This window comes from Neomonachus schauinslandi, chromosome 1 (genome assembly GCF_002201575.2).
Source record: "Neomonachus schauinslandi chromosome 1, ASM220157v2, whole genome shotgun sequence".
Classification (NCBI taxonomy): domain Eukaryota; kingdom Metazoa; phylum Chordata; class Mammalia; order Carnivora; family Phocidae; genus Neomonachus; species Neomonachus schauinslandi.
This window is the reverse complement of record NC_058403.1, coordinates 85,259,656-85,287,472: the sequence shown is the minus strand read 5'-3', so window position 1 is coordinate 85,287,472 and position 27,817 is coordinate 85,259,656. Positions and strand designations below refer to the sequence as shown.

Here is a 27,817-nt window from a genome sequence, read left to right as displayed (position 1 = left end):
CTATACGTATCCTAGATTCTCCATCTCGTTTCTGTACCGCTGTTCAGACACCTTGCTTTTATGTTGCTTGCTCTCTAAATGCTGCCGGAACTCCATCTCTTCACCAGCCCCAACATTACACATGGAGCAGTAAAACTGGCCGCTGGGAGTAACACACATGGCCAGATCACGCGGGATTCTCTGCCGAGAGCGGGGATTGAAGTAAGGACCTGCTAAAGCAAGAGATAAAAATGATGTATCCACTTCAAAACATTCACTAAACAAAGGACGACAGTCTGATTATCACTGTAATTTGCCATGCTGAGCTCAGATTATAAAATTCACGGACTCTCAGCTTTAAATGAATGCAAAATTAATAGATTTTTTTAAATTACAATTTTAGGGCACCTGGGTGGCTCAGTTGGTTGGGCGACTGCCTTCGGCTCAGGTCGTGATCCTGGAGTCCCTGGATCGAGTCCCGCATCGGGCTCCCTGCTCGGCGGGGATTCTGCTTCTCCCTCTGACCCTCCCGACCCTCCCCCCTCTCATGTGCTCTCTCTCTCAGTCTCTCTCTCTCAAATAAATAAATAAATAAAATCTTTAAAATAAAATAAAATAAAATAAATTACAATTTTATACAGGTTCCATCTAAGAAGTGAAAATGATTCCTCCAACTACTGTCAGAAAGGTTACTGTAGAACCAAACCCCAGCCCCAGCTCCAAATGACAATGTCTCTAAAGAGTAAATAAAATTTTAAAAATTGTTTAACTTCTAGACATTATATGAAAAGTTTTATAATTATGCTAACTCTTTAATCCAAAAATTCTACTTCTAAGAATTATCCTAAGAAAACACCAAGAATTTTTGCATGGAGATTTATCAACCAGGACATTATTTCATCAGTGTGCATACAAGTTTTTATGGGAGGATGTGGGAAAGGGAGAGATCAAATACATGATTTGAAAAATTATGGTAATGAATGCAACGGAAAACCATGCAGTCACTGTAAGTAATGAAAACTCTTTGATTTTCTTTGATTACATGAAAATGTGATTATGCTATTAAGTGAAACAAGAATATCACAAAATATAATCACATTTCTACTTCAAAGAAGTAATATACAGAGAGATGGGAATGACATATACAAAAATGTTGGTGGAATTATTGGTAATTTTTTTTCTTTTTACATAACTGACTTCTTTTTAACTATGTTAAACTGAATTTACTGGCCTGTTGCATTAAAAAAAAAAAAAAAGCTAATCTATAATTACCTGAATAAATTCTCCTTCAGCATTGAATATACTCAATGTGACTTATTTGTAGGTAAACCAAATTAAAACTAATGTATTTTAGGTTTGGGGGGTTTTGTTTGTTTGTTTTTATTGAAGTATAGCTGACACACACTGTTACATTAGTTTCAGGTGAACAACATAGTGATTCAACAACTCTATACATTATGCATGTTCACACAGTATAGCCCATCTGTCACCATACAACACTATTACAGTACCACTGACTATTTTCCCTATGCTGTATCTTTACCCCTGACTTATTCACTCAATAACTGGAAGCCTGTATCTCCCACTCCCCTTCACTGTTTTGCCAAAGCTACCCTCCCCTCCCCTGGCAACCATTTGTTCTCTGTATTTACTTAGCATAATACCCTCTAGGTCCATCCATGTTATTGCAAATAGCAAGATCTCATCCATTGTTATGACTCTGTGTGTGTGTGTGTGTGTGTGTGTACACCACCACATCTTTATCCATTCATCTATCAAGGGATACTTGGATTGCTTCCATATCTTGGCTATTGTAAATAACACTGCAATGAACACAGGAGTGCATGTATCTTTTCAAAACAGTGTTTTTGTTTTCTTTGGGTAAATACCCAGTTATATAACTGAATTCTTAAGTTGGACCATTGCTTATTAATTCTCTGCTTTCTTTTCTACTATAATAAATATTTAAGACTTTTCTCAAAATATTACTTTCATTGTATCCTACAAAGTTTAATATATTTTTATTACTGTTTGATTTTAAGAATTTTAAATTTCCAGGTGCCTGGGTGGCTCAGTCAGTTAACCATCTGCCTTCAGCTCAGGTCATGATCCCAAGGTCCTGGGATCAAGTCCCGCATAGCCTCAGGCTCTCTGCTTAGCTAGGAGCTGCTTCTCCCTCTTCCTCTGACCCTCCCCCCTGTTCATGCACAAGTGCTCTCTCTCTCTCAAATAAATAAATAAAATCTTTTAAAAAAAGAATTTTTAATTTCCAGTATGATTTCTTCTTTGATCCAGGAGTTATTTAGGAGTGTTTTAAAATTTCCAAACAAATGGAAATTTTGTAGGGTTTTTTTAAATATATTTTTTGTTGTTGACCTCTCATTTAATTGTACTCCAGCCAGAAAATGTAGTCTAAACTGCCCTCTGTCCTGAAGTTTATTTTATCTAATATTAACACAGCTGTCTCAGCTTCCTTCATTTTAGCTAATTTTTTTATTTTTTCGTTTTTTTTATTTTTTAATTTAAATTCAATTAATTAACATATAGAGTATTATTAGTTTTAGAGGTAGAGTTCAGTGATTCATCAGTCTTATGTAACACCCAGTGTTCATTACATCTAAGTGGAACCTTTTTTTTAAAGATTTTATTTATTCATTTGTCAGAGAGAGAAAGAGAGAGCACAAGCAAGGGGAGCAGCAGAGGGAGAAGGAGAAGCAGGCTTCCCGCTGAGCAAGGAGCCTGATGTGGGACTCGATCCCAGAACCCTGGATCATGACCTGAGCCAAAGGCAGAAGCTTAACCAACTGAGCCACCCAGGCATCCCTCAGCTGAATTTTTAAATCCAATCTTATAATCTTTGTCTTTTAACTGGGACTTCAATAAATTTACACTTACTATAAGCACTGATACATGTTTCAACTTTTATCAATCATATTACATTATGCTTTCTATAAGTCCCTTTTTCTATGTTTCTCTTGCCTTTCCAATTAACTTTTTTGTTTTTCATTTGACTTACTGTTCACATGAGTTACCCCTGCTGGTGTATGTGTGCGTTGGAGGCTGTGGCAGGGGGAGGATGAAGGACTATTCAGTTCAACTCTCCCTACTGGAGATAATCAGAAAATGCAGAAAACATTCCTATACCGCAGCAGTTCTGAACTGAAGGTGTATATCAGAATCACTGAGCAAGCATTTTCAAAACACACATATGCCTGGGTCCCACTCCGAATTTACTGACTGAAAATCTCTAAGTCATGGTTCAGGCATGTGTATTTTGTAAAAACTCCCCCAGTAATTCTGATTCACTACCTCAGTTTAAAGCCACTGCTCAATCTTTTTATTTTCCCCAACAAATGGAGACTTAACATGGTGCAACTTTAAACCAAATAGCCCATTTTTATAATGAATTTTACATTTCTCGGCTGGCAAACATCAGAAGCAGTATAAAGGGACTATGATCAAAGACCTTAAAACATAAACTATGATTTAAAATCAAAACAAATAATATACTAAACCGAAAATAAATAAATAAATAAATAAATAAATAAATAAATAATAAGACCTGAAATAAATACCAGCTTGAAAAACCACTAGACAAATGGAACAAAACAATTAGCTAACCCCAAATTCTCAGGGCTATCTATTACCGTTAAAGGAAATAAAAATAAAGAAGACCATTTGCAGAATGTAGCCAAGGTACATGGAAATCCACAGGATACCTGAATTATTCTGTACTGTATACATATTCCTCCTATTAGGCATCATCTTATACTCATTCCCTTCTTTCCGGGTCCGCCGCTGACCGGCCTCTGAGGATTCCCTGGAGAAAAGAGATTTTAAAAGCGTGAGACTTCTAAACAAGGATCCCTTTGGACTCTTTTTCTCTAAAGACGGTCAGTCTTACACAGCACTTTGGCCTGAGAGAAAATGGCAATACCTACGAGAATGAGTTACTCTGAGCTTCCGCCAGCCGCAGCCTCTTGGCGTGATTCTTCCCTTGATAGTGAGCCTGAGCCACAGCCGGAGAACTAAAGGAGGCATCACAGAGCTTACAGTAATCGTTCTCTGTGGCCAGGATCACTCTGCCTCCCGGCTTAAAGGAGCCCATCTGACATCAAAGACACAAGAGACAAAGTTAAAAAAATGTGGAGCTTATGCCCTCCTTGCCCTCAAAATTCCTTCTAAGAGTTGAAAGATAACCAAAGGTGACAGTATGACCACAAGCACTCAGCTTTATAAGGAGAGGATGTAATTCATTCCAGAAAAAAAAACAACAAAGAGAAAAAGAAAAAAAGGCTGGGAGACAATCATGGTTTTGTATTACAATCACCTTTGTACCAAACCGGTTAATGGCTTGTTGCTATCTCCATGGAGAAATATTTTTAAAAGAAGCATAGAAGATTCAGGGCAGTATAGGGAAAGCCTAAAATCACATTACCAGAAAGGCAAAGTCCTTCTAGAATCCATCAACGAGAATTTAATGAATGCCTACTGTTTATAGGGCTTGCTACCTAATGCAGAAGGGATATGTAGACATATATTTACAAATGAGCCTCTGTCTCCCAAAAAGTCTACAAAATAGCTGTGGATATAATATACCTAGGGAAAAATAACCAGCAGATTCAGGCAACTGTATCCAGGCTGAGAAACGAGTTCAGAGAAACCTAACACAGGCCTGGAAGATAGTATATACTCAATAAATATTGATGGGACAACAAAAAAAGACAAACTAGATTTTGGCTAGAGGAGAATAAAATACATAATAAAGCGTCTGAAAGCATATCCTAGCAGGACCAGCTGAAGGAAACAGCACTGTTTCACCAGGATGGGAAGACTTCCTGGGGGACAGAAAAGCAGTCTCCAAAAAACCACAAAGGGCTATGCTAGGAAAGGCTATTTGCTCAGGGAGGGGGTTGGGGAAAACAGTTGGGAGCGGCTGTCCTGTCCAGAGCAGGAATCGGGGCCCTGAAAACGGCTCAGCCTGAAGATCTGTCTGGGTATTTTCCTGTTCTCTGATTCTGTTTTTACCCTCTCTCATTTACCCCACAAATTCGTGAGGATGGAGGAACAGCTGGTATTGCCATCCACGTTTTAAAGACTGGAAAACTGATGTTCGGAAAAGTAAATTTACACCCTGGTGGTTAGGAGGAGAGGTGCAAGGTCAAAGAAATTCTTCTTCCACTATTTCACAAAATGCATAACACCATGGACAAGTTTCTTAGCTTCTCTGAGTTTCTAATAAACTTCCAGGTGAGACAAATGCTGCTGGCCCATGAATTACACTCCAAGTAATAAGGCCAATACTTCTAAGCTCTTGGAAGCATGAAATGAAGTTTAGGGCCCAGGACTAGAAGGAGGCAAGGCAAGCATTTACCATGGGCATGAAATTTAAGAGTGCATCAAAAATCTCAGCAATCAAGATAAATAATATGTTAATGGACCATTTATACAAATCAAACCTAACACAAGAAATCACTGTAAACAAAATATCAAGATTTTAAATAAAGACAGGATCAGTCACAGTGCCATCCCAAGCCATACTGCCGCCTGAAGCAAAAGGAAAATCAGTAATACTTACCCCAGCTTTAAGTTTTTGACATTTTGTTTACCACTGATTTTTTCATATTAATTTGATTTTTAAAATATTACATTAAAATATTTATCTTCATTACTGAGTGTTTTGGCTCCCTCTTAAATTTTGTGCCTCAGTCAAGTGCATCCTTCACCTCACCTTAGTCCCAGCCCTATATGAAGCAATGTATGAAAAGTGCTTAGCAGAGTGCTCAGCATAGTAAGTACTCAATTAGAGTTATTATTATTTATGACCACATATTGTTCTATGGACAAAGACAGATTAAGGAATACAATCCATATTTCAGAGGCTATTAAAGTACAGCATTATCTTGCCTAAAAACGTACTTTATCTACCAAACAGTGAAAGGAACTTGGATCTCAAGTGTGTGTCATTATACTGAAGTCCAGAAAAAGTTTATACAGTCTCTCTCCGTAGAGGTAAGAAAGGGGCAATCTCAAAAAACTGACCTTGCTGGAAGGCAAATATAAACTAAATGGGATTAACTACAACAAAGAAATAAATGTTGAAAAACCGCTCTTTTCATTCAGGGCATAGCCTAGACATTCAGGGTCTTTTAACCCAGAATTCTGAGACATGCCAAGAAAAAGACACACGTAACAATATTTCTTCCTTCATTTCATGCATCACAACCAAAGCCAATGAGAAATCTCAAGGTCACGGATGTTCGCATGCTTTAAACCTGGCACTACAGTTTGAGGCGTTAAAAGTGCCAAGTAGAACCCTGCAGGAGTATCTGCCCAACTGTACCTTGATGGGCTCCTTGGATGACAAACTTCATCCATGAACATGTGTGCAGAGGACAACTCCCACCCTGATACATGTGTCTCACCTGCGGGGGGACGGGAACAGCTGGAGTAGGCACAGGTTCTACCACATTGCTCATTCTGGCAGGAGGAGGACAGCTGTTAGCTGCATAGTAATTTCGGAGTTTCTTACCATGATTTTTACCCTAGAAGTAAAATGAAATGAGTAATCAACATGAAAAAAATGTGCCGCGCGCCTGGGTTGTTCAGTCGGTAAGCGTCTGCCTTCAGCTCAGGTCATGATCCCAGGGTCCTGGGATCCAGCCCCCACATCGGGCTCCCTGCTCAGTGGGGAGCCTGCTTCTCCCTCTGCCTGCCCTTCCCCCATGCTTGTACTCTCTCTCTCTCTCTCTCTGACAAATAAATAAAATCTTTTTTAAAAAAGTGTCAATTCAAGTTCACGTATTCATTTAAAAAAAAAGAAAAAATGGAGGAAAAAAGCCCAAGCAATATTAACTACATTTTATTCTTGCAGATATACACAACACTGGGGCAAAGAGCCCACTAGATCTTAAAGTAAAAGAGTCTACACTTTGGTTCTAACAGAATGATTTATCTGGGAAAGATAAGAGAACAAAGCCAAAAGAAGTTAATTTCCTATATATTTCTGGAAAAGTATCACACTTTCCAGTGATCTACTTCCTCCCCCAACTTGTTGCCATTCATATGCCACTGCCTAAATATGAATTTTATTACACTATGATCTAATCTATTTTATAAGTCAGTAATGAAATGGATAACCCAATTATTTTTACAAAAATAGCACTTACAGAGTATCTTTTTACTTGCAAAGGGCTCTCGTGTGCATTAGCTCATTTGCTGCTCACAAAAAAATTCCTGTAAGAGGAAGTTGTTAATATTATCCACATATGACAGCTGAGGAGCTGCAATCCACAGAGTGTGGAGGACTTGCCCTGGCACCTTCCTTCAGCTGGGCTAGGTAATGGAGCCAGAGACTCAGGCAGACCCTCTGAATCCAAAGCAAGACCCTTTGGTGCTACTTCAGGATGGCTTCAGGAGGCACTGTGAACCTCTATTAAAATGCACTTGCCTCTCTCAGCACGTTTTGTTTAAGTAGTTATTCACATTATTATATTCCTTGAACTGACAGAAACTTGTGGGAAGGGGCAGTGGTCTGAAAGCATTCTAAATGAGGGTGAAACAATATGTTACTCTTCAGACTGCACTGTAAACTTCAAACCTGTATGCAAACTTTCTTCCACCATCTAGTATATGCTAAGCCCTAGAAATAAAAAGGACTATCACACGCTCAAGAGGAGAAGACAGATATGTAAGCAGTTAATTAAAGTAAGGAGATGAGTTCTATCTTCTGATCACTGGAATGCCCTACAGGTGCTCTTGCCATGGTCGTGGTGACCTCCAGGGAGTCAAATCCAGGGGTCACATCTGTGGCTTCACTGTGTTCTAACTCTAGGCAGCACAACCCCATGGATACTCCCTTCTATTGTCTCCTAGGATGCCCTCTTACCCCACCACTTCTCATTCTCTCACCCTGCAACATCCAAAGCTCCACCCTTGGCTCTCTTCTCCATCTACATTATTTTCCCCTGTCTCATAGCATGAAAATATAATTGACAAATTAGTAGCTCCCAAATTATCTATCTCCACCTCTGTTACGGACTGAATGACTGTGTCCCACCAAAATTCCTATGTGGACATCTAATCCCAATGTGATGGTATCTGGACATGGGGCCTTTGGGAGGGGATTAGGTCATGAGGGTAATCAGTGCCCTTCTAAAAAGAAGCCCAAGAGCTCCCTCTCCCTCATTCTGCCATGTGAGGATCCAAGGAGAAGTTGGCTGTCTACAGTGTGGAAGAGGACCTTACTGGAACCCAACCATGCTATTATTCTGATCTCAGACTTTAGAGATCAGAATATACACTGTGAGACATAAAACTCATTCTAGCTCCAGGCCCTTTGTACTTGCTGTTCCTTTTGCCTAGAAGCTTCTTCTCTCAGATCTCTGCTTGGCTGGCTCCTTCTTACCTTTCAGATCTTAACTCAAATGGCATCTCTCTGAATCTGAAGTGTCCCGCCATTCTCCCCTACTCTACACAACACACTCTCTATCACACAGTCTGGTTGATCCTACTGCAACTTAGAACAATCTAAAATATTGTTTGTTTACTTGTTTGTTTCTCTTTTGTACTCTCTGGAATGTAGACTCCTTGAAAATAAGGACCTGTCTTGTTTACTCTTCTATCCCCGATATCTAGAACACTTTCTAGCATACAGTGGGCCATCAGTAAGATTTGTTGAGTAAATGAACCAAGTATTATAATGGAGAAAATGAATAAACTGCCAGGAAAACAGAGAGAAGGAATTTCTTACTTCTGCCTAAATGTGTCAGAGAAGGCTTCCCTGAAAAGGAGAAAATCAAGTCATCTTTTGAAATGAGCAAAAGTTTACCAGGCAGGTGAGTAAGGGAAAGAAAATTGTGAACAGAGAAAATACTATGATCAAAAGTCCAGCCTGCTATGGTGAGAAGCCACAAGGAGAGATGGTCTTCTGGATCCTTTGGAGAAGAGTAGGAGTCAAGATACTTAGGGAGCTTAATGGTGAAACAGAAGGGAGCCTCTGAAGGACTTTAAGCAAAGTAGTTATATAATTGGATTGCATTTGATAAAAATCAACCTGGCATTAGCATGGGGGATAAATGAGGGTAGATCAAGCTAGAGCTGAGTAGACAGAAGACAGCTAAGGACAAAGCCCCAGGACAGTATAATATAGACAATGAGGATCCAGAAAATGAGATTGAGAATGTCTGGCCTATCAAATAAATGAAAACCGGACAAGTGGGGGGTATGATGGAAGCCTAGAATAAGGTGTTTCAAAAGAAGAATCTAGTTAGATACATTATGACCCAGGAACTATACTTCTAGGTATCACCAAACAGAAACTCACATACAAGGAGGTATCTATAAGAATGCTCCTAGGAGGACTAGTACTTACACTGAAAAGTAAAAATAATTGAAGTGTCAAGGCACCTGGGTAGCTCAGTCCGTTAAGTGTCCAACTCTTGATTTCAGCCCAGGTCATGATCTCAGGGTCATGGGATCAAGCCCTGCATCAGGCTCCATGCTCAGTAGGGAGTCTACTTCTCTCTCTCTCTCTTTCTCCCTCTCCCTCTGCCCCTCCCCCTCAAACTCTCTCTGTCTCTAAAATAAACAAATAAATCTTTAAAAAATAAAAAATAACTGAAGTATCCACTATAGGATAACGCATAAATTATAGTCTATTCATACAATGGAACACTATACAGTAGTGAAAATAAACATTCCAGGGCCAGGCATGGCAACATTAATGATTCTCCTAACAAAATGCTAAATGAAAAGAACAAGTTGCAAAAAAAGATATGTGAGAATAATTTTTTTAATATGGGACTTAAAAACATGAAAACCACCACATATTACATAAGAAAACACATATGTAGCAAAAGTGCAAAAGAAGTAGCGGAACAATAAATATCAATTCGGTATAGTAGCTACATCTAGGAGTACAGGAAAGGATACAATTGGGAAGGGATGCTTGGGGGCTTCAGTTGAATGAACAGTTTTCACTCTTTCAGCTAGATGGCAATATATATGTTCACTATATTATTTCTGTACTTTTTTATGTCTGAAGTATTTAATAATAATTTAAAACAACACTAACAAAAAAAAAGGAGTTGTTCACCAGGTCGAATGCTACTGAGGGGTTAGTAACATCGGGACAGAGAAGTAATGCTTGGATTTAAAATGAGAGGTCAAGAATAACTTAGAACCATTAGAGTATTAGGGATTAAAAAGTCACACAGAATGGCTTGGGGAGACAATGGGAGATGTCAAAGTAGAAAAAACAGGTATAGGCAACTATTTACTTATTTATTTATTTATTTGTTTTTTAGAAGAGTTCTGTGACAGGGAGCAGAGAGATAGGGTTGAGAGTTAGAGGGGGAAATGGGTAAATGGAAGATTGGTCTTAAAGATGGGTTTTACTTAGGCTCATTTGCATGACAACAGAAGAAGTCAGTAGGAACCAAAGAACAGATGGTGCAGGCACTAAAGCATGTCCGTGAAAAGGCAGAAGATCAGGTACATAGTACTGCAGGAAGGGTCAACTTTAGATAGTATCAAGTATTTTATTTCCAAAGGAGTATTCACAGTTTTCAAGCCAATATTACATCTATAACATAATGATAATAATGGCAACTAACAATCTTTGAGCACTTATATGACAGGCAGTGTTCTAAATACTTCGTAAATACTATCTCGTGCAATCTTCATGAAATCTCTATCAGGTAGGTAAAATTATTATCCCCACTTTACATATGAGGAAACTAAACTCGGAGAGTTAAAAACTCGCCCAAGAGTTTCCAGCAAGCTCGGCAGCAGGTGCCTGGGTTTGTGTGTCCCCATCTGCCCTCTACAAACAATGCAGGATAGTAAGAAAAACAAATAAAATACAGAGAAGCCATGCCCTCCACAGAACCAGAAGCCACAGAATGCCCAGACTTCAAAATAATTGTAAGTAAAAAAGAGAAAAACATCAAATCCCAGTGAGCAATCGCTTATGCTCCTGCCACAAGCATTCACAGCAAGCGAGAGCAGTCTGACCAAAACTTCAGGAAAGAGAGAAGGGAGCTAGCAGCAGGCCTAGAATTGCTTTCAAGCCACTACTAGGAAAAATAAACCCACCCTGTCTGTAAATACTAAACCATGATCTGGTGGAGCAGAGCACTGACTGCTGGACAGGGGCTTAAATGTACACATGACCTAAAGTGGCAAAGTGGCTTCTGGAGGAGAAAGAGAAAAAAAGAAGGAAGAGGCCCCTTTTGGCAACTGGGAGGTGAAGGGGGGTAAAAAGCAAAACAGGAAAAGCTAGCATCCTACAAAACAAAAAAGAGCAAAAAAACAAAAACAAAAACTGGAGGACATACAAACCCTCCCCCGACCACCACAAAACCAAAAAACAAAACAAAACAAAAAATTATTGAACAAGTGAACTTTACTACAGTTATAAAAGAGATTGCCATTGAATTAAGACTCTCATAAACCACCCAAAATCCACATAATGAACAGATGAAAACTAATCAATTCTATACAAAATTATTACCAAAAAAATCAACATATCTCAGCAAGTGAAACCTACCCCCAAAAAACACATGAAACAGAAGAAAACTATTAAGACAACATTCCAAATTGAATTAAATATATTCAAACAAGAATTTGGGAATATGAAAAATCACCTTCAATCAGGAATCCAAAATGTACAAAGAAAAATGGCCAAAGTGGTAAGAATTTTTTTTGTTAAAAAAAAGGGTAATTAAACTCAGGAAAGAAAAAAGAGAATTATACTAAAAATGAGAAGTAAATACATGCCAAAGGAGAATAGATGCAAATGAAAATGTAGTAAGAAGTACTGAAGAAAGACAGAAAAGCAATCACGAAAATAAAACAATATAAAGAAAAAAATTTAAAGGGTCATAGAGGAAGCAATGGAAACAGGAAACAGGTAAAGAAGAAATACTTTATGTCAAACCAGAGTCCCTGAAGACAAAAAAAAAAAAAAAAACAAGCAAACAGAACTAATATTTGAAACTATAACCCAAGAAAATTGTCCAAAAGTAAGTGAAGACCTGAATCTACATATTGAAAAGGCATACCAGGTATCTGGGAAAATTAATACGAACAATCAGATCTGAAGTATATCTTTAAAAAGGTATGACACTTCAAGCTCTCCAGGCAAAAAGATCAAATAACGTACAAATGTATAAGAATTAGAATGGCATCCATAATATGTAAAACAAGGCAGTAGTTGAGAAGTATTTTTTTTAAACTTTAACGGAAGTGTGAACTAAGGATTTTATGTATTGCCAACTATCCCTGTATCAAGGGTCAAGACTATAGAAAAGCATTTTAAAAATAAACAACCCTAGGAATTCAGTACTCAGAAGTCCTGCTTGAGGAATCTTTTGGAGCTTCATCCAACCAAGAAATGACTGGGAAAACTTCAGCAAAAAGGCTGATGGTGAGTATTTTTATAGATATAATTGTAGATCAAAGACTAAATTAAAGGTGGAGATAAGGGTGAAAGATTAATGTTCAAATAATACATGTTATGACACACTGGAAATAATGCAACAAAAAAAGAGACAGAAAAAGGAAGAAGAAGGTAGAATAAGTTCACTGAATCTGCAATAGGCAATTTAGCTGGGATACCATTAAAAACTGACAAACCCAGATAGTAACACATTAAATAACTGAACAGGTTAGTAAAATCATTTAAAAATGTATAAAGGATGCCTGGGTGGCTCAGTTGTTTAAGTGTCTGACACTTGATTTCAGCTCAGGTCATGATCTTGGGGTCATGGGATCAAATCCCTCGTCAGGCTCTGCACTGAGTATGGAGCCTGCTTAAGAGTCTCTCTCCTCCCTCCTCCCTCTGCTCCTCTCCACTCTCACACACTCGCTCTCTCTCAAAAAAAATAAAAATAGATGAATAATAGGGTAATTAGAATGGACTACAAGCGATGGTAGGGTGTGGCACTTTTCTACAAATACTTTTTTGTATAGTTCTAACTTTTATAACTATTTTAACATTTCACAAACTTAGAAAAAGAATCAAAGTCAACAAGGATTGGGAAGGACCCAAAATGAAATACAAATAGAAACAAACAAACCTAACTATATAGAAAAATGAATAATATAACCATACTGAATGGGGAGGAGGGGAAAAAAACTATTGGTCTTGAAGTACCTCCCCCATGATACTCATTATAAACACAAAAAGAAAAATAGTAACTTGACAAAACAAGAACCTTAGCAGGTAGCAACTCTGTAACCTAAGTAACTTTGTAAAACAGTATTTTGACTATATATCATGCTAAAGACAAAAAGAACAATACACAAATGCTATCCCCTGGTTAGTAGGTTTGCTTTTCATGGGGATATAACTTATCAAACTCCAAACTATATATACTGAGAGAGAAAGAGAAGGGGTGTGTGTGTGTGTGTGTGTGTGTGTGTCTCTGTGTGTGTGTGTCTGTGTGTGTGTGTGTGTGTGTGTGTTGCGGTTAATGAAAGCCTAGGTTTTTCCCTACCAAAGAAAGAAAAGATGGAAGGTTAGGATGAACACTGTCGTGTTGAATTAAAATTGGAAGTACCAGTCTGAACTCAGTTTTCAACATACGTGCATGTAGATAAATATAAATGTGTGTATACATAGATAAATATTACTAGCTCTACCACTGAGAAGATCTAGAAACAATAACATCCCAGTACCAAAAAGCGTACCCTGTACTCAGATTTTAGATACCATTCTCCAATAAAAGAAACCTGGCTCCTTGAAGAAACGGCTGGCCTGGGGAAAATACAAGAAAATCCTGGAATCTTTTGTATTCAGGAATTAAGGAAGTATGACAAAAATTACAGGGACCTGTCAAAAGGACACAAGCACCAACCAGAAGGGGCTCACACTGGTCAAATCTGGAAAAAAATAAACATCAGGATAAACAATGATAGTAATAGATTATATCCCAGAATAAAACAAGAATCCATAATCCATGGTGATTGAATGAATGATGAATGAATGAAAGCAGAAAGTTCTTCCTTAAAGTAAAATTCCAACCAATAAATGTAGAAAGAATAATTAAAACAGAAAAATCACCATTTGGCGACACCATAGTAATAATCACTGTAGGGAAGAATCATCAATGAATGCTAAAATTACTGAATGAAAACACCATAAGAAATAAAATATTTACGGGCGCCTGGGTGGCTCAGTCGGTTGAGCGACTGCCTTCGGCTCAGGTCATGATCCCAGGGTCCTGGGATCGAGTCCCACATCGGGCTCCCTGCTCTGCGGGGAGCCTGCTTCTCCCTCTCCCACTCCCCCTGCTTGTGTTCCCTCTCTCGCTGTGTCTCTCTCTGTCAAATAAATAAAATCTTTAAAAAAAATAAAAAATTAAAAAAAAATTAAAAAAAGAAAAAAAGAAATAAAATATTTACATAGTCTCAAAGTATCTCCCCACATGATACTTACTAAACACAAGAAGAAAAACAGTAACTTTACAAAGAAGAACGCTGGCAGACACCATCTTAACCAGTGACCAAAGTAATAGATAGTACCAGTGATGCAAAATATTCACATCCTTCCTAATATGATGCACTGGGAAAGACACAACATCACTTCTGTGGTATTCTTGCCAAAAAAACAAACAAACAAACAAACAAAACACATAACCTGAATTCAATCATGAGAAAACATCAATCAAACCCAAATTGGGATATTCTACAAAACAACTCTTCAAAAATTGCAAGACTGTAAAAAAAAACAAACTGAGGGTTCTAGAGGGGAGTGGGAGAGGGGGATGGGTTAGCCTGGTGATGGGTATTAAAGAGGGCACGTTCTGCATGGAGCACTGGGTGTTATACACAAACAATGAATCATGGAACACTACATCAAAAACTAATGATGTAATGTATGGTGATTAACATAACAATAAAAAATTTTTAAAAAAGAAGAGGGGGAAAAAAAAAAGCAAAGAAAAACTAAACCTGTCCAAATTAAAGGAGACAAAACAGCCACATGCGAAATTTCATCATGGATCAGATCCAGGAACCAGAAAAAAGGACACCATTAGATAATTGATGAAATGTAGTCTGTAGATTAGATAATATTATTGTTATCAGGGTTAATTTCCTGATTTTGATAACCCTAGGGCAGTTACGTAAATATTAACATTTCAGGAATCTGAAATGCAGGTACATGCAGGAATTTTTTGTAATGCTTTTGGAACTGGTTTGTAAGTGAGTTATTCAAACTGAAAAGTTAATAAAATAAAATAAAACTTGCCCAAAGCCACAAGTAAATGGCAGAGCTGGGGACAATCTCATTCCAGAGCCCATGCCACCATGTTCCACTGCACCCTAGGAAAACCCAACAGTAGTAGAGACCATCTCAGATACCAGGAACTGTTCTAAATGTCTTATTCACACTAGTGAGCAGGTATCATTAGTATCATCATCAAATTCCTCTTCATGAGACACAGAGAAGTTAGGAAATATTTCTTCCAATGACCTACATCTAGTAAGTAGTAAGACTACAATGTGAAGACTAGCCTGACCCCAAAGTCCATGATTTCATAGCCTATAAAACAGATGCTAGCAAAGGGAATAATAAGAAACAAAAAACCCTTAAAAATTAAGGACATAAATGTCAAAATTTTTAAAAAATCAATATAGGGTTAGAATTCAAGAATACCACTCAGGAACAAATAATACATTATATGTTTAAAAAAAAAAAGAAAGAAGATAATAGGAAGGGAAAAATGAAGGGGGGGGGAATCAGAGGGGAGACGAACCACGAGAGACTATGGACTCTGAGAAACAAACTGAGGTTTCTAGAGGGGAGGGGAGTGGGGGGATGGGTTAGCCTGGTGATGGGTATTAAGGAGGGCACGCTCTGCATGGAGCACTGGGTGTTATACGCAAACAATGAATCATGGAACACTACATCAAAAACTAATGATGTAATGTATGGTGATTAACATAACATAATAAAATTTAAAAAAAAAAGAACACCTCTCAGGAATAAAGGAATGATAAAAGAGAGAAGAGATAAGCAATATAAAGAATCAAGCCAGCTAGTCCAGGCTAGCACTAATAGAATTACCAGGAAAAAAGACAGAGAAAATACAGAGAAGAATATTATCAAGGAAACAGTATCAAAGAAAACTCCCCAGAGCTCAAGAGAAACAGGAATATTCAAACTGAAAGGAATTACCAGTGCTGACCAAGACAAATGAAAGAAAGATGCACAACTAAACACAGCTATCATTGTAAAATTTCAGATACCAAGGATCAAAAGGAGAGCCTAAGAGCTTCCAGGAGGAAAAAAGCCCAAAATTAAAGTAGGTCAGCCACAAAAGAATAAGAATCAGAGTAAGATTTCTCTTTAGCAATACTAGATAAAAAAAAAAAAAAAAAAAACAAGCAAACACACACATGCACACACAATTAAGTAAGCCTTTAATATTCTTAGGAAAAGTAATTTTCAACCAGAAAATGAATGGTCACATATGAAGACATAATACACACATTTTTAGACATACGAGGGCTCAGAAAAATTTATTTCTTATTACTCTCTCACTTATTTTAAAGACAGAGATGTGGGGTGCCTGGGTGGCTCAGTTGGTTAAGCGACTGCCTTCGGCTCAGGTCATGATCCTGGAGTCCCTGGATCGAGTCCCACATCGGGCTCCCTGCTTGGCAAGGAGTCTGCTTCTCCCTCTGACCCTCCCCCCTCTCATGCTCTCTCTCTCTATCTCATTCTCTCTCTCAAATAAATAAATAAAATCTTTAAAAAAAAAAAAAAGACAGAGATGTGTTGTAACATACATTTATATTTAAAATTCTTCTTCCTTCGGGGAGCCTGCGTGGCTCAGTCGTTAAGGATCCCAGAGTCCTGGGATCAAGCCCCACATTGGCTCCCTGCTCGGCGGGAAGCCTGCTTCTCCTTCTCCCACTCCCCCTGCTTGTGTTCCCTCTCTTGCTGTATCTCTCTAGGTCAAATAAATAAATAAAATCTTTTAAAAAAATAAAATAAAATAAAATAAAATTCTTCTTCCTTCAAGTAATGTGAAGATGTACTCCAACAAAACAAGATTGAAAAATAAAAAGAAAGCATGCATATTTAGAAAATTATAGCCCAAGCCAGAGGGCAATGAAGAGAAATCCAAATTTGACAGCTGTGTAGCAAACCCAGGTGGCAATCAGTTGCAAATGGAACAGGAAGTTGGGGGGATCTAGGATAAAGCAGGGATTCCACACAATGGAAAGTGTAAGAGTTTGGAGGGGGGAATGAGGTTATGATAAAGATACATTATGAGAGAAAAAGAAGGAAAAAGAAGAAAAGCAATTAAAAACTCTAGGATATACAATAAGCTACACAATGAAGTCATGATCCAGTTACGAAACAACTAGCCCAAATTAGAACAGGAAATCAGTGGGTTTAATGAAGATAAATGAAATGGATTTTAAGCAATAAAAAGAAAGATTAAGAAGCTAGTAGTTGTTTCTTATAAATGCATAAGATTCTTCTCCCTGTTTTTTTGTTTGTTTTTTTTAAAGATTTTATTTATTTATTTGAGACAGAGAGAATGAGAGAGAGAGAGCACATGAGAGGGGGGAGGGTCAGAGGGAGAAGCAGGCTCCCTGCCGAGCAGGGAGCCCGATGCGGGACTTGATCCAGGGACTCCAGGATCATGACCTGAGCCGAAAGCAGTTGCTTAACCAACTGAGCCACCCAGGCGCCCTTTCTCCCTGTTTTTTAAACTGTCAGAAACTCAAGGAAAAACAAAAGGTTATTTCTAAGTTACAATCCACATATGAAACAAACTAAAAAGGGCATGATTTTGAGCAATTGGTGGCATTCAAGAAAGGGTCATCCTGGGGCACCCGGGTGGCTCAGATGGTTAAGCGTCTGCCTTCAGCTCAGGTCATGATCCCAGGGTCCTGGGATTGAGCCCTAATGGAGCCCTGCATGGAGCCCCACATCGGGCTTCCTACTCGGCGGGGAGCCTGTTTCTCCCTCTCCTTCTACTGCTCCCCCTGCTTGTGCTCTTTCACTCTCTCTGTCAAATAAATAAATAAAATCTTTTTTTAAAAAAAAAGGGTCATCCTGGGGCTCCTGGGTGGCTCAGTCGTAAAGCACCTGCCTTCAGCTCAGGTCATGATCCCAGGGTCCTAGGATGGAGCCCCACATCGGGCTCCTTGCTTGGTGGGAAGCCTGCTTCTCCCTCTCCCACTCCCCCTGCTTGTGTTCCCTCTCTGTGTGTCTCTCTCTGTCAAATAAATAAAATCTTTAAAAAAAAAAAAAGGGGGTCATCCATTTGAACATCCCTCTTGAGTAGCATGGGATCATGACATTGGAAACACAGAGAAGAAAACAGCTCTTCAGTGAACAATATTTCCCCACCTATAGCAATGCAAATGCTGAAAGTCAATTTCCAACCATTAGAATCAACCTACAAATAGAGCATGGAAAACCTAATTTGACTATTGAGTAAACAAAAATGTGATCAACCTTAACAGTGTCAAAGGAAAACTATAGCCAAAGCAAGATGAGAGGTGGAAGGGAGAATGGAGAAGAAAAGGTGGGGATGGAAGAGGAAGGGAGCACAGGTGATTACTGCTTTTCATTATACGCCCTTTGTTCCATAGGCACTGGTTTTTTTTTTTAAGATTTTATTTATTTATTTATTTGACAGAGAGAGACAGAGTGAGAGAGGGAACACAAGCAGGGGGAGTGGGAGAGGGAGAAGCAGGCTTCCCGCAGAGCAGGGAGCCTGATGTGGGGCTCCATCCCAGGACCCTGGGATCATGACCTGAGCCGAAGGCAGATGCTTAACAACTGAGCCACCCAGGCGCCCCCATAGGCATTGTTCTGAGTTAAAATTTCTTTAAATGTTTTGAGGAAGCTGCTACCAGTGGCAAATGCTACAAAAGGTCAAGTGAGAAAGAGCTAGAGTTGGCCTGTAAGGTCATAGGAGACCATGGAGAGGACCCTCCCAGTAGAATATTGGAATGAAACCAGAATGCAGTGGTGGGCTGGGGAATGGATGGGAAATGAAGACCAGGAGAGGACAATTATACTTGTCAGAACTCTAAGGAGAGGAGAAAAGTTGCCAACGAGAGGGATTAAAAGCAAAGGGAAGGCGGCTGTTGCTATTTTTATTTACACAGAAAAACTTGAGCAGGTTAATTTGATTGAGGTAAAGAAGTGATGACAGGTGATGAAATCCACACTCAGGGTGAGGAATCAGCCTGTCAGAAGAAGAGATATGTACTCTTTGGAACTAAGAAGAAACGAGGTAGGGGCACTGGGATGGGGAGGCAGAGAGCTGCCGAGATGCAGCTACCAGCAGCGTCATGGAGAACTTCTGCTCCCTAATGAAGTGCATTTGACTATTCTCAGTCCATTGCAAGTTCATCTGGAAAACAACCAGGTGCGAGAATTTTGAAAACATAAAATTAGCTGAGATTAGAGCTGTTGATCATGCCATCCAAATCTGAGTGACCAATGTTAAAATATAAGTGCTAAAATCAGTATTCTAAATTTTGGGATAACATCAATTGCATTCTCTGCATGATGAATTAAGATCACTACAATCAGCATCATAACTCTAGAACTACTTTTTTTTTTAACCTGCATTCTGTCTCTCTTTCAAATTAATCTAATTAATACGGTACATTGCTATTTGGCTGCTAAGTATTACAAACAGAAATCTATGTTTATGACAAACTTTAGAAATGTACTTTAAATAACTGAGTAGTTATTTTTCAAATGGACACACAAATTAGCAGATACATGGGTTGACGTTATTTTACACTGTGGATGCCCTAGCAAAATTTATCCATTTTTGTTTTTTGCTTGTTTTATTTCTGTTAATGACCTTCCATCCGAAGTAGTTCTTCCTCTGGGCATGTATGCTGCTAAAACAGTGTTGTGTTACTGCATGCCAGGCTTGCTGCCCTAAGTAACCTGAAGCCTGTGGACAGATTTTAATAAAATGAAGACATGATTTTTTCTTCCAAAGGTTTTATTTTAAGATATAACTAAAGCCATAATTTTGAGACTGTAAAAATAAGTAATCTCATTAAAAACAAAACAACAATTCAGGGTGACAAGTCCTGGGAATAAAACTAAATCTGTGGTGACCACAGATATACATGGGTCATTACTAAGGCAGCCCCAACTTAGGAACAGCAGGACATCAGAGAAAGAAGGTAGTAAGTTTAAAGGGAAGCATTTATTGAGCAGCTTCCAATGTGTGTCCTGGATTTCTGGAATATGATACAGTTAGACTCCAGTATAACACTGCTCACATCAGACTGAAGGTTGTTTACAATACCATGGGCAATTTGAAACTTTGCGATTTCAACAACGGTACCAACTCACTCAACCGTTCGGAGAAATGTAATCAACAGTGATTTATCACTTCACACAAATGTGTTTCTAGCTTATAAACAGGCTACCACTGACCCCCTTTATCTCACACATAACTGAAATAGTGAATTTGTGGTCTTGGTACTCTGTATTAAAAATTATAAAGCAGGTTTTCAGAAATAAAACTTTCCATCATCTCATCTACCACTTTGTTGTATTAGTCTACTTAGAATCATTGCCAATCTACCTATTCCTGGCTCTTGGTAAGCCTTACTCGCTGGTCCTACCCTTGTCTTCAGTAGCCTTTTTTAATCACTGTCTATTTATATACCATGAATGGTGCCTTTGCCGCATCTTTCGGGCTGATATTTCTATGTTTCCCTTATGGTGGTTTCACCCACCTCTAAGTTATGTTCATGCTCTGATTGTTTATTATTCTGATCTGCTCTTTGATCCACACTCTCTCATCTTGACCATATCTTTCTTGAAATCCAGATTTTACCTCTAACGTTAACTTTCTTCTATACTATCCCAGTGAAATTGCTCCATACTTTTTTTTTTTTTAAAGATTCTACTTATTTGACAGAGAGAGACACAGCGAGAGAGGGAACACAAGCAGGGGGAGTGGGAGAGGGAGAAGCAGGCTTCCCACCAAGCAAGGAGCCCGATGCAGGGCTCGATCCCAGGACCCTGGGATCATGACCTGAGCCGAAGGCAGACGCTTAACGACAGAGCCACCCAGGTGCCCCTCCATACTTTCATATACTAACTGCTTTGGCTTGTTTCTCTGTAAAGAAAAAAAAAAAAAAAAAACTCCCTCTTCAAGAATAACATTGATTTCATTCAAATCTTTGCTTCTAAGCTCTTAGAAACAAGCTCTTAGAAAAAAAAACCCAAACTTTTAATTTTCCATTAGGTTCTACTTTCTTAATACCCACTAACTTCTTCTTTACTCTATCTTTACCCTAGTTTTTGGCTGCTTAAATTATCCACTATGACAGGCTGTCCTTCTCCTCCAACTTTTCCACTTAAAAATTCTGATTATTGGGGCTCCTGGTTGGCTCAGTCGTTAAGCGACTGCCTTTGGCTCAGGTCATGATCCCAGGGTTCTGCGATTGAGCCCCACATCAGGCTCCCTGCTCGGCGGGAAGCCTGCTTCTCCCTCTCCCACTCCCCCTGCTTGTGTTCCCTCTCTCGCTGTGTCTCTCTCTGTCAAATAAATAAAAAATCTTAAAAAAAAAAAAATTCTGATTATTGAGACATTTACCTAAATTTCACTTCCCTATTCTCATATTTTCTAATTCCTATATTTACCATATCTTGGACAGAGCTGAAATTAAGTATAATTACTAATCTTGTCAACTAAAAAGTTCACAGCGCACGTGTGCGCATGAAAACGTAGAATCAAAGAAAAAAACCCAAATAAATGCAGATTCTGTTTCTTATCTAGTTTAAGCCTTATAATCCAATGACCCTGCTCAAATTGAATCCTCTCTACGCATAACCAGAAGCATCCATCACTGTCTATAGAGACACAAAGTGATATTAGGAGGAAAAGAAGGCAGGAGATACAGGTAACATATTAAAATTACACGTTGCCCAAGAGTTTTACCTCATAAAAGTAAACAATTCTTCTTTAAAGGGCAAAAAGGTGGGTTTCCTCTCAAGTTAATATCTTACGAGGGGCTTTATACAGCTAAAAATCAAAACTTTAGAACTCAAGCTTGATTTTTCAAAGTGAGTCTTAGGCTATAACACTGAATATTTCACAGGAATAAACGAAGAGGAAAGGTAGCACTGTGTCTTGGGTTTGAGAAGCATCATCCTAACCAGCTCCCCTCAAACAGCAAAATAGGCAAAGGAAGACCCTGTACCAAACCACTGTGATTTGGAGACTGATACACAGAGGGAATGAGAGTGAGGTTGAAGGAGGGGGGAAAATGTAAAAATAAAACCAGAAGATGCCTTTATGCACCACTGAGGACATGTGCCAGGATCTGAGTTATAATTAACTCAATGCTCTGCACCTGAGGGCAAAACAAACCCAAATAAAGGGAACTCCAGGGAAGCAACACATTATATCTTCCCCTCAATCCCAGGGACAACAATATACCCTCAAAATATTTCTGAGGTACAATCCCAAAGTGACACAATCATCAGTCTTTAGGATCCAAACAAAACAGGAACAGATTTCCACCTAGAGTAAATAACAACTTTACGTTAGAGACAGAGCGTCACGATAGAAGAAATACCTGTGTTAAGTCATCTTTCTACCATATGTCTTATGATTGCAGCTATTCATGCAGAGAATAAAGAGTCAAATCAATGCTGACCCAGAAGACATTCTTTCATTCAGTGGCATTTGGCCTCAATTGCTTCTCAGGTCCCCTTTCTCCAAAAAAAGTAAACTATATAATTGTATACGGAGAGCAATCTAGAATAAAAAGAAATACTGTACTCTCTCTTTCTAGCCAAAGGTTAGCTTTCTATTTGTTCTTAGGTAATAACACCCTTTAAAATTGTCCTTCCCACTAGATATTCTACATGGAGGTGAAAGCTTTAAATCTTAGAAACGATTATCAGGTCAGAGTATGCTTCCTATGAAGGGTAAGGTTCAATATTCCAATGTCATTTTATTCCAACTACAGAAAAATACCTGTGTTTTCCTTAGCAGCAATAGGTTATATAAGAAGAGCCAGAGGTCCAAGAGAGAAAGCATAACATTCATAGACAGATTACCTCGAACTAATGCAAAGTGTATTAGCTGGAAGAGAATATTCATAAGGCTAATTCTCCTAAACAATTTGACACTGAATTGAGTTTGGTACATCATGTTTCAAAAACTATTCACCTTAGGATCACAGGTTTGTACACAAACATAGATGATGTACATTATTAGCCTACGACGACTAGTAAGCTATCAAAAGCCACACAGTTAGGTTGAGACCTCATTCTGTGAAAAGTGATGCATTCTTTTAATGTAGGAACATTATGCTTTTAATCAAACTAATGTCTAAGTTGTTCACTAAGCCATCTTGATTATTCCAGGCACAACTGGTCATATCTGGAGAGAAGACTGAAATGGGCAAAGCCCTAAAAGTTCTCTCACTAAATGCCTGGCCTTCTTTTCTCCCCTTACCTGATAATGAGCCTGGGCCTGCTGTGCGGAGTTCAAGGTGACATTGCAGAGTTTGCAGTATAGGGGTTTACACAGCTCCTCCAGGGCAGAGTCTTGCTCCCCTCCCTTCGGTAACTCTTCTTCCCCTGCCAGAGGCAAGGAAGCCTCCTGCCCAAAAGGCTTCTGTGGCGGAAGCTGCAAGGTTCCTGTAGACCGGGGGGCCACTGACATAGGAGGAGAGGATGAGGGCCGCTTAGGCAGAGGAAGCCCGGCGTGTTGCAAGAGGATCATTGGGTAGGAAAGTCTTGGGCATAATCCAATGTGTGAGGAGAACTCAGGTCTTCAAATCTGAATCAACAGCAAAAAAAAAAAAATGCTCACTTAAAAATGCGACCTCAGCAATACAATATGTAAATGACCACACACCACCTGACCCCTTCCTCTACTTCTCCAAACCACCTTTGGATTTCTTTTTGCCTCATCTAGGAGACTTCCCCTATCTGTTAATCCATGCTGACACTATGCTCTTCCACAGAGAACAGCTTTATAGATTTTGCTTTATTTTGCTTGGCACAGTTCCAACTGTGGCCCCTCTGACCCAAGAACATTAATAGCATTGCATCCATGGCTAATTAAATCTACAAGTCACACGGCTGAAATGGACATCAAAGGTCACCTAGTCCAGACCCCTTCCCTCAGGCACACTTACACTTAACTACAATCGATGATAATATGCATAGACAAAAACACCACCAGTTACGAACCTCAGCAAATGTCTCCTTTCCATCCAAACTAGTCTCTCCATCCAGATGAATCAAAAAGCGAAATAAAGACTTCCATGCCTCAGAACCCTTAAAACACTTCTAGAGCTAGCTAAAATATCAAGGAAACCTAGGAATAACTCAGTTACTATGTAACAAAAGTAAATAAAAGAGTTCCTTCCCATCAACCAGTAATATTTATTTTTTTTTAAGATTTTATTTACTTATTTGACAGAGAGAAACACAGCAAGAGAGGGAACACAAGCAGGGGGAGTGGGGGAGGGAGAAGCAGGCTTCCTGCCGAGCAGGGAGCCGGATGCGGGGATTCGATGTGGGGGCTCGATGCGGGGATGGATGCAGGGCTCGATGTGGGGCTCAATGCAGCGCTCGATCCCAGGACCCTGGGATCATGACCTGAGCTGAAGGCAGATGCTTAACGACTGAGCCACCCAGGCGCCCCATCAACCAGTAATATTTAAATAGGTAAGCCAGTGATTCCTCACAGCAGAGCCACAGGCAACGTGTAGGCCACATGCAGCCTCAGATGTGCTCTGTTTGGAACATAGAGTGTTGTGTTTTGCTTTCACTTTTTAAATTGAATTAGTCATCAACATTTTAAAATCAAGAGATTCATGGCTCCTCCTGATAAAAGGATGATCTGGCAACATTTGACACATGGTCCTCCATGGACAATTACCTAGATAGGGCGGAGAGGCACTGTCCCCAGTAGCCAGGTCTGTCTTCTCCAACCACCTGCTTCCCACTTAGCCTGCTATCTGTATTTGTGTTACTTACCTGCTTCCTGTAGGCCTTTGAGTTCAGGACCCCACCTCATATGGCCTTAAACTATATTCATGAGTCTGCTATAAAATCAGAATATCTTCTCTCCCTCTAGCCATAAATTACCTGCATAAAACAATGTATCAAGTAAATGTCCTCTGAGGTAATGGATCACACTGTCAGAAGCCCCCATTTAATTCTAATCCCTGTCTTTCAGCAATTTCCTTTTCCCTTTTTATTAAGTAACTGTTACTCCATTTCACTCAGAAAAGATCCAATATGTTCCAATACCTCTTCGATTTTATACATGATTTCTTCTGCCTCCCACCCAGATGGTGCCTTCTAGCCCTGAGTATCTCAAAATGAACCACAGTACACGTTCTGAGTTCCCATGATTCTAATTAACCCAAATTAAAATCCCTATTTCAAAATACACAATTCCTTCCACTCTCTCAATACTATTAAAACCTCTTTCCTTGGTCAATAAAATATGGCTATTTTAAACGGCAGAAATTTTCCATCTGCAAGAGAAATATGTATATTTTCTGACGATAATACATTTACTAAAATTAACCACAATTTTAAAAAGTTAAAACTCTCTTTTACCACATTTAATAAGTATACACATGGAAACTGCAATCAAGTAACAACTTTTATACTAAATTCAGGGTCTGGGGGCAGCAGAGGATATCAGTGTGATGGGAAAATAAAGTAGTTAAAGGCAAAGTACAAAAATTAGTCATAATATTCAATGATACTTCTCATTCATTATAACACTTAAAAGAACAGTATTTTTTATTCTTAAGCAGAAGTATGCTGTCCATATCTCTGGTAACATAAAGAAAAGCAATACAGACTGAGGACCTTTAAAAAGTCAGATTCTCTGTAATCATAATATTCCTCTCAATTAAATCAAGCCAAGACAGGCATGGACATTTTAAAAAGGAAAACTAAGGAGACAAAAATCACTTATTCAAAAAGTTAACTACCTAATTATAATAATTCATAATATTAAAAGACTACACATACCACCTGTACAGAGACATACTGATACCAAACTGCCACAAACAAGCTTCCAGTTCAGAAGAGAAAATGGAGGAGGGTGTTGAAACATCTGTATAAAGGAAATCAACAATATAAACAAAATCAAATACTACCGATTGCCTAGACATGTCTGGACTTGTTTTATGAAAGCTCACTCCCACTTGAGGAAATTCCAGCACGCCTCTCTCCCAGTGTGGTCTACAGGTTTCCATCAAAATAAAGGCCAGTCTCAAAGCCCAGAGGTACGAGAGGCCCCCCTCCAGAAGTGATAAAATCCCCTCCATTACAGAAAAAAATTCTTGCCCAGTACAGACATACCCATTATCACATTTTATCTTTATAATTTTTAAAGAATAGCTAGATATTCCAAAATTATTTCTTGTAATATTCAACAATCGAAATGATAATGTAACTCCCAAAAAGGCTCTGTGCATGACAACTACATCAGGTCTTACTATGCTAGCAAACAAAAACTGGCTAAATCGAAAAGAAATAAAACCAAGCCTTTAGTGAAAGCCTGAATGGTGGAATAGAGAGAGACCCAAAGCATAGGCAACTACAAGGATCCGTTCAACTACTGCATTAGATGAAAAGAAACTAACTCGATAGCTGATGTAAATAAAATATTCCTCAGATCTTAAAAACCATTCAATGTGATGCTTGAAGTGACATAAATGAAGGATTTATGGTGGTGAATGTCCTGGTTTGGAAGGGGTTTTTGAGGAGACAATAAAGAAAGCCAAAGCTTCATGGTGTACCCTGTTTAAAGAAAACGGATGATCATAGCATAGTTTTCATGATTGGACTGGGGCCTACTCTTCACATACTGTATTAAAGACAATCACTTTCTCATTTGGAGAAATCTACAGAGGAAAGAGAACAGTGTAAAGGAACAGGTTATTGGCACCTCAGCAAACTAGGGAAGTCTGTACAGTAATTGGGAATTCTGGAAACGAGGGGAAAACAGTGAGCATTATTCAGAGGTTATCAGAACGCATCGGGAAGGAATGAGAGAGAGAGAAATACGAAAAATAATCAGCTGAGGCAAGGTATATCATGTAAGAAGACTCAAAAGAACGCAGGATCTGGGGGAGAAGAGGCCTTGGTGAATTGGCGAATGTTTTCCAGTCTCAGCTATGACGGTTCCTAATCCAAGGGAATCGTTTACACATTTGAATCTAAGCTACAGACACTTCAGCATCGCCCACATATACCTTACATTCCTAATATGTGCCTGCATACACACGAGCGCGCACACACACGCACCTCAATCCCGTAAGGATGCCATCACGAAAGATGGAATCCCCCGTCTCCCACCGGGCGGGGGGAGCGCGAGGGCCAAGGCAGCAGCACGCCTAGATGATCCAAACGGTACACGTGAAAAGCTCAAAAACAAACAGATAGATAAAAGCAGCGCAAGTCTGTCACGTGGAGGGCAGGTGGAAAGCCCGCACCCGAAAGGAACCGCTAGTCGCCTTCGCTCCCGGCTCGTCCTAAATGCCCCAGGCTCACGATCTCCCGCACTCACCGGAACCCTCCGGACGCGCCGGGAGTCTGGGCGCCGCGTCCACCCGGGGACCCCTCCGCCGTCTGCCCCGCGCGCCCGGCTCGGCCCGGCTCGGCCCGGCTCAACTCCGCCTCCCTCGGCGCAACTTTCCCGGCTGGCCCCCGCCAAGCCCCCGCCGCAGCTAAAGGCTGACTGTCAAAAGTCAGTCCAGCCGGACCCACAGGGAAACAGCTGCAGGAAGTGACTGCGGAACCGGGAGACGGCGGAGGAGGAGACTG

General features: G+C 39.4%; 1 protein-coding gene across 1 annotated transcript; it reads right to left on the bottom strand.

Moving 5' to 3' along the window:
- On the bottom strand, positions 1 to 27,596 carry ZMAT3 (zinc finger matrin-type 3). The gene is made up of 6 exons (XM_021692575.1): positions 27,561 to 27,596; positions 23,469 to 23,795; positions 6,405 to 6,524; positions 3,921 to 4,087; positions 3,699 to 3,799; positions 1 to 212 (listed from the first exon to the last, which is right to left on the bottom strand). The coding sequence occupies exons 2-6, from the start codon at positions 23,736 to 23,738 to the stop codon at positions 1 to 3; spliced, it is 870 nt and encodes a 289-aa protein (XP_021548250.1). The 5' UTR covers positions 23,739 to 23,795; positions 27,561 to 27,596.
- Positions 27,597 to 27,817: the final 221 nt, after the last annotated feature.